General features: G+C 37.9%; 2 protein-coding genes across 2 annotated transcripts; both read left to right on the forward strand.

The window, feature by feature from the left end:
• The first annotated feature begins 588 nt into the window (after positions 1-588).
• LOC109211696 (protein Dr1 homolog) lies at positions 589-4,281 on the forward strand. The gene is made up of 6 exons (XM_019375263.1): positions 589-1,000; positions 1,112-1,173; positions 2,012-2,101; positions 2,885-2,979; positions 3,478-3,546; positions 3,862-4,281. The coding sequence occupies exons 2-6, from the start codon at positions 1,119-1,121 to the stop codon at positions 4,027-4,029; spliced, it is 477 nt and encodes a 158-aa protein (XP_019230808.1). The 5' UTR covers positions 589-1,000; positions 1,112-1,118; the 3' UTR covers positions 4,030-4,281.
• Positions 4,282-6,776: 2,495 nt separating this feature from the next.
• Positions 6,777-8,036, forward strand: LOC109211694 (protein MIZU-KUSSEI 1-like). The gene has a single exon (XM_019375259.1). It carries the CDS (start codon positions 6,976-6,978, stop codon positions 7,813-7,815), a length of 840 nt encoding a protein of 279 aa, XP_019230804.1. The 5' UTR covers positions 6,777-6,975; the 3' UTR covers positions 7,816-8,036.
• The last annotated feature ends 1,211 nt before the right edge of the window (positions 8,037-9,247 follow it).

Raw genomic sequence — 9,247 nt, forward strand, 5'->3', positions numbered from 1 at the left:
GTTGGTGGTAGCTGCTTAACTATTTTATCAGTGAAATAGTTTAAAATAATGGAAGATCTGGAGAGAAATGAGAGAGAGGAGGAAAAAAATAGTTTAGTAAGACTATAAATTTATTTTTCTTGTGGTTTTCTTATTAAAACGAGTACATTTTTCTATATCAATTATTCCCATGATATAGTTAAAAATTGGCGTTGGTCATATTTGATTTTGACCAACTGAAGTAGCGTTTTTCAATTTCAGCAGCAATTCATGTGCAAATTTCAGCAGCAATTTCAGCAGCAACTCAAATGGATCAAGTTGTATTATAGGAAGGGAGAGGGGAAGGGAGAGAGGAGAGGAAAAAGGAAATGGTGTAACTAATCCCTTGATTGAAGCCACAAATAATGAATTGGGAGCCTTTTAAGGTGTATTGTATATATTTTGTAAATAAAACTTGTGTAGGTAGGATAATTTACTAAATATGGACATTAAAGGTAATAAAGTTTCCAATAGTGTATAAGAATGAAAAAAATCCCCAAATGGAGCCCCGAGCCCAACTACAGAAGGCCCATATTCAGCAAAGTCGGGTTGGCATCACATAATTGGCAGATCCAGCGGAGTCGGAAACTTTCTCGTCTCCTCTCCCTTTCATTGGCAACCACTTACTCCATCCACCCGACCCTTTTTCGTTTTGCTGAAAACTATATAACCAACATACGTCACATGCTATCCCACACACTTCGCTCATGCGTGCGTACCACGCCCCATTCAGAATCCACAAGAATGATGGGACCCGCGGACTATGCAGACACCTCCCGTTTCGCGCGTGGAGAATCCCTCTTTGAATGCGCTTTGCCCTAGTCGTCTGCGGAGACATCCTTCTCTCCCTATATCCACCATGAACCACCACCGTCAGCGACTCCGATCACCTACTTCCATCCCTTTCCGATTTCTTCCAATCGGCCGACTTGCAGCTCAATTTTCTCGCCAATCTACCAGTTTCGCAGTGTTTCCTTGTAAGGTAAAAATAATTGTTTTATATTTGTTTTCTCGTATTCAGCTCTTTCGATTTTGTTTGTCTAAGAATTTATGAGTTTGGTATTAAATTCGAGATTTTGATTTGGTTTTGAAGGGTTAAAATGGATCCAATGGATATCGTTGGTAAAACAAAGGAGGATGCTTCGCTTCCCAAAGGTTTTCCTCTTCCTTCTCCATGTTCTCCTTTTGCAGCTGCGTATGTGTGGTATATATTCATAGAATGATCTATATTTCTCTGTTTTTGTAGCTATCGTGATTCTGTATTTTTTATAATATATTTTTTGGTGAATTATCATGTTATTCCTGTTTGGTTTGGTGTTAAAACCTAATGTTACGAGATTTTGAGCGGATGAATAAGGAGTAAGCAGAGAGTGATATTAATTTCTCTTGGAGAAGGGGTTAGGGTTACTAAAAGCTATTGTAGCAATTTTTACAAGGCTGTGAGACAGTGGCGGAGCTGGATTCAAAAAAATCTTGTAGTGTCATACCTAAGATTTGAACATGTGACCTATAGCAATTTTTGTACCCCCTAAATCCCTTTACCATTACACTAGAATCTTCCTCATGGAAATGGGATTCAACAGTTTATATATAACCAAAAAAAATCATTTTTGGCCTTTTTCACTCTACAATTTTCTGGAAGGGGGTTCAATTGAACCCTCTTGCCTCCCTTTAGCTCCTCCCCTGCTGGGAAAGGGGATTTTGTGAAATATTTCCGAAGAGGGTAAAAATTGATTTGCGCGTGACTTAAGTGATACTAACTGCTTCTGAAAAGAAATATGAATTTATTAGATAATGAGATTGATGATTTCAGTTGCTAAAGCCAAATAGTGGTCATATTGAAGTTTTTTTTGCGTTTCTGGTTTCACGTTATAATCTTTTTTGTTGTCATCATGTGCTTGTTATTTGGGATAGAAATGTGATTTTTCCTGATGGTTACTTATCTGTTTGATTTGCTGAATATTATACTGATTGTAATATTTTCTATTCTCAGCAACTATGACAAAGATTATTAAAGAGATGTTGCCTCCTGATGTCCGGGTTGCCCGAGATGCTCAGGATCTTTTGATTGAATGTTGTGTAGGTGAGTTGATTTTAATGTGTCTGATTTAATTTTTGAGTTTAGTTTAAAGTTCTTTAAAGTTCTGTTAATGTGATTTAAAGTGTTGGCCGTTGCTTTTGCTTCTAATAGCATCTATGCCTCTCTAGTCTCTAGAATATTAGGGGGAATAAGTAATAATCTGTATTTACATTGGAGGACGACGGTTGACTAGGAAGTTTTTTCTCTAGTTGTTTGTTAGCCCTTGGTTGTCACTTGTCACTCTTCCGATTTAGTGTTGTGGGACCCAAGACAGAGGATGTGATAAGCATTGAAGTTTAGGGCATAGTTGGGTAGACAGGTTACTATTAAAGGCATTCAAGTTCTTTTTAACTCATCTTAAGTTGTACTCCGTAGATGACTCCTGGTAACTCAAAAAGTGAGAGTTCTAATGAAACTTGATCATACTCTGTTATACTAACCTATTCCTTAATCCTTTCTTATAAGTTAACCTATTCCATAATCTTTTTGTTCATTCAAGATCTTTTGGGATGTGGTTGGCAGAAACAAAGTGTAATAATTTATTTCGTTACAGTGCTTTTATTTACCTACTTCCATTGATGTTTTTGATAAGCATATTTCCGTTAATGTTTTGGTGGGTGATGTTTGTTTGCTATTTGAACAGCATTGAAGTTTCTCCTATCTTCTTTCCTTATACTAGATTATATAATATCATCTCTTTAGCTTGAATTCATACATGTCGAATCTTCTTAATGTGGTTATTTTTCTCATTTGCATGGTGTTCTGCCTTTCATTGTTATTGTGCAGAGTTCATCAATCTTATCTCATCAGAATCAAATGAAGTTTGTAATAGAGAAGATAAACGAACAATTGCACCAGAGCATGTACTCAAGGCTTTAGAGGTACTTCTTGATCCTGCAGTTTCTCTATTATGTTCATCATCTTCATCTTGCTTCTTTTGCAATTCTCTGTCTTTTTCACCTGTAATCACCCTTAGCATGAGCTCATTTGAAGTTGATTTAAAGAAGTTCAAACCTACTTCTCATCCTAGCTCATGAAGTTGCACAATGCCAATAAGGATGATGAAATGCAAATGTTGTTAATTACTTTCATGTTTGATTTGCTAGTTTGTTTCTCCCCCAAACGTGATGTTAGGCCTTATCAATTGCAGAGATCACATTCTAGTTTCTTTTCGTCTCAAGGAACAACCTTTCATTGTGAAATCCATTTACCAGTTTTAACCTTTAAGTGTGGTACAAATACTTCTTCAATTGTATGTTGAGTGACAAGAAACCTTAATTAAAATAGTATACTTTTAGGTTATTTTAATATGTTAAGCTGTGAAAATTGTTGGATATCCTTCCGTTTCCTTGGAATTGTGAATAGCTTTTGTCTTTCAGGTTCTTGGCTTTGGGGAATATATTGAAGAAGTTTATGCTGCATATGAACAACACAAACTGGAGACTGTGGTACGTAAGGGCTCGTTTCTGTCTCCTTACATGAGTTGGAATCTATGAATGGCCTAAAATTAGGACGTTTTAAAAAATCCTTCTGCTGTTGAAAGGAAGTATCCTACCTTTCATGGATGCGTCACAAAGTGTTATATTCTTTCCTCTTCTTTTTTCCCCTCACCTTTGATCCATAAACCTCTGCACATGGCTAGAGAATTAGCCGATCGTCGTGCTAGCTGACATTTGTTTTGAATCCGATAATTTTTGCAACCATGTGAAATGGTGAAAAGATTTTCATTGACGATTGCCCTTTGCTTTGTGTTTCTTCCACAGGACACTGTGAGAGCCGGGAAGTGTAGCAATGTAGCTGAAATGACTGAAGAAGAAGCGTTGGCTGCGCAACAGAGGATGTTTGCTGAAGCACGTGCCAGGATGAATAGAGTTGTTGCAGCTCCGCCCAAACAACAAGACTCAGAAGCAGAGCAAAAATTGGATAGCTAACTTTAGGACCTTTTTTATTTCTGTAGGCAATCAGCACCTTACAGTCGTTTTAGAGGTGGTTTCTCTTCTGTCATGTACAAAAAGATCCTGGCACCTGCGCTGGCTTGCCGACTTGAGTTCAATTTGTACTCTTTTAATTATGTCCATATTTTCTGTAATTAGTGAATTTGCTTTAGAATGGCCTCTACACTCAACAAGTGCTTTTAGTATATTTATGTTAGTCAGAGTGGGAATTGCTAGTGCTCTTTATCATCAGTTGGCTCTTCACACTAATTGAACGACTCAGCCCCCACCAGGACCAATGTGATTGATTTCTTCTGGGTTTGCATCTTTATTACTTTTACCTAATAAAAATTGTAGGACGAATGATGAATGTGATGGTCGATATACACTTAATTGGTCATAGTGGCTTTACAACTCAACTTATTGCTCATGGCTACAATGCTAGGGTTCTTGTAGTTGCCTTATTGGTATTCCCTGTTTACTTTTGATCCACCTTTATTCCTGTCTTCAATTTTGCTGGCATTTGAATCCTAATCTCTTATAGTTTTCACACACACCTTTGTCTGCTGGGTCGCAACTCGCAAGTCTTTTGCCTTGCCTTGGACTCTTGGAGAGAGAAACTAAAAGAAATTAAACAGTGAAAATGATTTTCCCTTGCCTTGGACTCTTGGAGAGAGAAACTAAAAGAAATTAAACAGTGAAAATGAAAAATAAACATGCCTATGGGTGTGTTTGGTACGAAGGAAAATATTTTCCGTAAAATGTTTTCCAATTTTTCCATGTTTGGTTGGCTTAAATGTTTTGAAAAACATTTTCCTTATCAACTCATTTTCCTCCCATTGGAGGAAAATATTTTCCTTATCAAGAGAAAGGGAAAACATTTTCCAAAACTCCTTCTCAACATTACCCGCCCTCACCAACCCACCCCGTCTCTAAAAAAGTTTTCTTTTTTTTAAAAAAAAAATATTTTAATTTTTAAATTTCAGTTTTTCTGCTTACCACCCACCTATCCCCTCCCCCCCCCCCCCCCCCCCACCCCCCCCCCGAAAAAAAAAATTTACCCTTATTATTTTTTTGCAATTTTAAATTTCTTTTTTCATTTTTCTGCACCACCCGCCCCAATTCTCCCCCTACCCCTAACCCCCCCCCCCCCCAAAAAAAAAAAATTTTTTTTTACTTTTTTTTTTTGTAATTTTAAATTTCATTTTTTCATTTTTCTGCCCCCTCCCCCACCACCGCCCCGGACCCCCCCCCCCCCCCCCCCCCCCCCCCCCCCCCCCCCCCCCCCCCGAGTGCACACCCCCCCCCCCCCCTCCCCCCCCCCCCCCACCCCCCCCCGCCCCGTAAAAAAAAATATTTTTTAAATATATTTTTCAGTTTTAGTTATTTTTTATCGGTTTAAAGGTTAAAATTTTTACAAGTACCAAAGTTATGAGTTCAGAGGTTTATGTGTTTAGAAGTTTACGGTTTAGAAATTATAAAGTTTACGGGTTCGAAATTCTGCGATTTCAAAAGTTTAGCGGTTCGAAAATTTATGAAATTTGTGGATTCAGAAGGTTGTTGGTTTGAAAGTTTATGGTTTCATGTTTATTATGTCTAAATTATTTATGAATACTCTTGAGAAGTCATTTTCCTTAATTTGCGTACCAAACACCGGAAAATGGATAAGATTACTACTTGTTTTCCAAGAAAACATTTTCTTGAAAAACATTTTCCACGGAAAACATTTTCCGTTATCCCAAACACACCCTATGTTTCTGTAAAAATAGCACGGTCTAGCCAGTTTTCGGACCGGTCATTCAAAAATAGCTAGCGTTTACCAAGTCAATGAAAAATAGCCACTATTTTGCTGCAACAGAGACCGGTCCAGCATAATATACTGGAGTTCGTTTCACCTGTGTATGAACTTCCAGCATATTATGCTGGAACTCCTCACACGGAAAGTTTGAGCATAATATATTGGAGATTCGAGCACTTGTGTATGAACTTCCAGCATATTATACCGGACCGATATACTTTGTTGGAACTCCAGTATATTATGCTGGAGTTCCAACATAATATACTGGCGTATTTTTTGGATTTTGAACAGTGTTTTCGCTCAAATTTATCTTTACATGAAAAGTGGCTAAATTTTGATTACTTTTAAAACTGGGCTATTTTTGAAGGACCACTTGTAAATCTGGCTATTTTTTAATTTCTCCTATGTTTCTCCATTTCATTCAGGCCCACAATATCAGTTCTGAAGGTTGGCCTGGTGATATCTGAAAAACAAAAGGAAAGAGGATGAGGGAACAGTAAATCCTGATCAGAGCGTCAGCTTTGATGCACTGTGTATTGCAGGTTACTGAGTCTTGAGTCGTTTCATGTCTTTTATATGGTTTGAGAATTGAGTGATTGCTGAGCTGAGGCAAACATCATCACTATCTGTTCCCTTTTAGATATGGGGTGCAGGTTTTATCATACGAACAAAACATGAAGCAGAACGTTGTGTTGGGAGGATGTCTACTGCAAATAGTGATGTTTCGTTGGTTCTCTCTTTCACTATGATTTTCGTGACCACCTCCTTTTTTTTAAACACTGTTTTTGTTCAGGTCAAAAAGAGCCAGTCAAGGCTACTTCTTTCTCACCATACCCCACAAGAAAGTGAAATAACACATCTCATGTCTCCCTTAGATTCCTTTCTTTATTTCAATACATTTACCTTTCTCTCCCCACACCCTCAACCTCAAGCCTTCTCCCCTTTCCCTATTGTTTTGACACTCCTTAAGTCCCAATTCCCACGACAGTATGTGGGGACGCTTGTGTCAGATTCCTATTTGCTCGAACAAATAAGAAAAGAAAAAGGAAATCCATTTAATAAAGAAGAAACCAGAATCTTCCTACCCCTCAGACCTCATTCTCCCCTTTAAAGGTGCAGCCTACTCTTGATTTTTCTTTTCTCAGATGAAGACAATCATGGCTAAGAGTTTCCAAGACTTGTCTTCTAAGAGGCAGTTCCACTGGACAGCTAAAGTCAGCAATGAAGAAGAAGAACAAGAAGTCGCACTAAAAGATCCATCTCCAAAACCCTCCTCGGACATCAACAGAAATGAACAAGGGAAAACAGAGAACATAAAGTCTTCAACTTTGAATGCAATACATGAAAACAAGACAGAGGACAACCAGTTAAAACAAGAATCAGCTTCAGCTTCAGCAACAAGGAGGAAGCTGCAAACTATAGCAGTTGCCAGGCTAAAATCTGTTCTAACTTCACTCGGACGAAACAGAGGAAACTTACAACAAGGTCTTGGAACCAGAGTTGTAGGTACCCTATTTGGTCACAGGCGTGGACATGTACATTTTGCATTTCAAAAAGATTCCACTTCACAACCAGCTTTCTTGGTTGAGCTAGCCACTCCTATAAGTGGATTAGTCCGAGAAATGGCGTCCGGGTTAGTTCGAATAGCATTGGAATGTGACAAAGAGGAAGAGAAGAAAGCAACTAGACTTACAGATGAACCTATATGGAGAACTTACTGCAATGGAAAAAAATGTGGTTTTGCAAACAGAAGGGAATGTGGGCCAAAAGAATTGCAGATTCTAAAAGCTGTGGAGCCAATATCAATGGGAGCTGGTGTTTTGCCAGGGAATGGAGGAGAAGAGAGTGCTGATTCAGGGGAGATTATGTATATGAGGGCTAAGTTTGAGAGAGTTATTGGGTCTAGAGATTCTGAGGCATTTTATATGATGAATCCTGATAGTAATGGAGCTCCTGAACTTAGTGTCTATTTGCTCAGAGTTTAAGGTCTTAACGACTTATTAGAATCTTAGATTAAGTCCTGTTCAACTGAATATAATCTTTTCTTGATCCATGGTTATGGGGGTTTAGCAATGTTCTATGTTTTTTATTTCCTTTTTGTCTTCTTATTTTGACAACAAAATCTGGTTGGTGAATGGAAACTGGATTACTGTATTTTTTTCTTTTTTTGGGTGGAATGGAAATATATGTTGCTCATATTACCTTAGTATAATAGCAGGTTCACTGGCATAATATCCTCATTTGGTTGAATACTGCATGATCAGATGAGACAAATATTTATTCTTTTTGTCCTCTAATTCTCTGCTGATGCCATGGCATTTTGGCTCATTATTTGTTCCGGTATCCACCAAAGTTTGGAAGGGAGCATTGGCGTAACTGGTAAAGTTCCAGAAAATCACGGGTTCGAGCCGTGGAAACAACCTCTTATAGAAATGCAGGTAAGACTATGTACAATAGACCCATGTGGTCCGACACTTCCCCGGACCCCTCGCATAGCGGGAGTTTAAGTGTACCGTGCTTGCTGCCCTTTTTTATCCATCAAAGTTTGCATTTTGTTACAATTTTTTCTTTCCAGATTGGTCTGTGGCATGGCCAACTGTTTGGATTCTGGAAGTTCAAATCACTAAAGAAGTTCTTGAATCTTTTACCACAATCATCTCTTTACTAACTTCTTCTTCATTTTTTTTTTGAATTGTGATGACAAAAAGTTATTCCCAGCAGATAAGAGACTGTAATAGGGGGCTTTGTTTTTCTTTTTCCTTCTTTTGTTGACTGCTTTTTACCTCCAAACTTTAAAGATTTGCTAGGTTCCTTTTCCTGGCAACTAGCTTGATACAATACTACATAAATTTTTGGCATCTGATCCAAAGTGTATAAAAATTGCATGTTCCAATCATTGGTTTTGGTGCATATCTTTGGTCTGGACTAGATCAAAGTAACATGAGAATCCCAAGAAGTTAAACTACTACTAAAGCTCAATTATAGAAGTTCTCAAAAGCAAAAATCAACTCAAAGTTTCCTAAGTTTCCTTCACTCACTGACATGTTACTCAGCTTCGAAACTTTCTTTCCCTTTACACCAGTAGAAGTTTCAAAAAAATTCCAGATTTTTGTATCTTTTATTGGCAGACATCTAATAAATAAGGATTAGATCACAATCTAGACAAAGGAAGAGCATTGAACCGCCCCTCAGTGTTTAGGAGCTCAATAAAGAAGGTTAAAAAAGGCAGCACGATACATTAAACTCTTACTATGCGTGGAATTTGGAAAAGAGCCGAAATTATATTAGGTATATGAAGGCAAAGTATTTTTTTGGTTTATGCGAGAAACTGTTTCCACGACTCGATTCCATGATCTTTTGGTCACATGAAGGCAACCCAATTGTTGCGCCAAGATTCATTTGAAAGAGAATTAATAT

This window comes from Nicotiana attenuata, unplaced genomic scaffold, assembly GCF_001879085.1.
Source record: "Nicotiana attenuata strain UT unplaced genomic scaffold, NIATTr2, whole genome shotgun sequence".
NCBI classification, from domain to species: Eukaryota; Viridiplantae; Streptophyta; class Magnoliopsida; order Solanales; family Solanaceae; genus Nicotiana; species Nicotiana attenuata.

Excerpts from the sequence above, each read along its gene's own strand:
- LOC109211696 (XM_019375263.1), top strand. The coding sequence starts at position 1,119 with ATGGATCCAATGGATATCGTTGGTAAAACAAAGGAGGATGCTTCGCTT. Across the intron at positions 2,102-2,884 it reads TTTGATTGAATGTTGTGTAG|AGTTCATCAATCTTATCTCA; the intron begins GTGAGTTGATTT and ends GTTATTGTGCAG. Across the intron at positions 2,980-3,477 it reads ATGTACTCAAGGCTTTAGAG|GTTCTTGGCTTTGGGGAATA; the intron begins GTACTTCTTGAT and ends TTTGTCTTTCAG.
- LOC109211694 (XM_019375259.1), top strand. The coding sequence starts at position 6,976 with ATGAAGACAATCATGGCTAAGAGTTTCCAAGACTTGTCTTCTAAGAGG.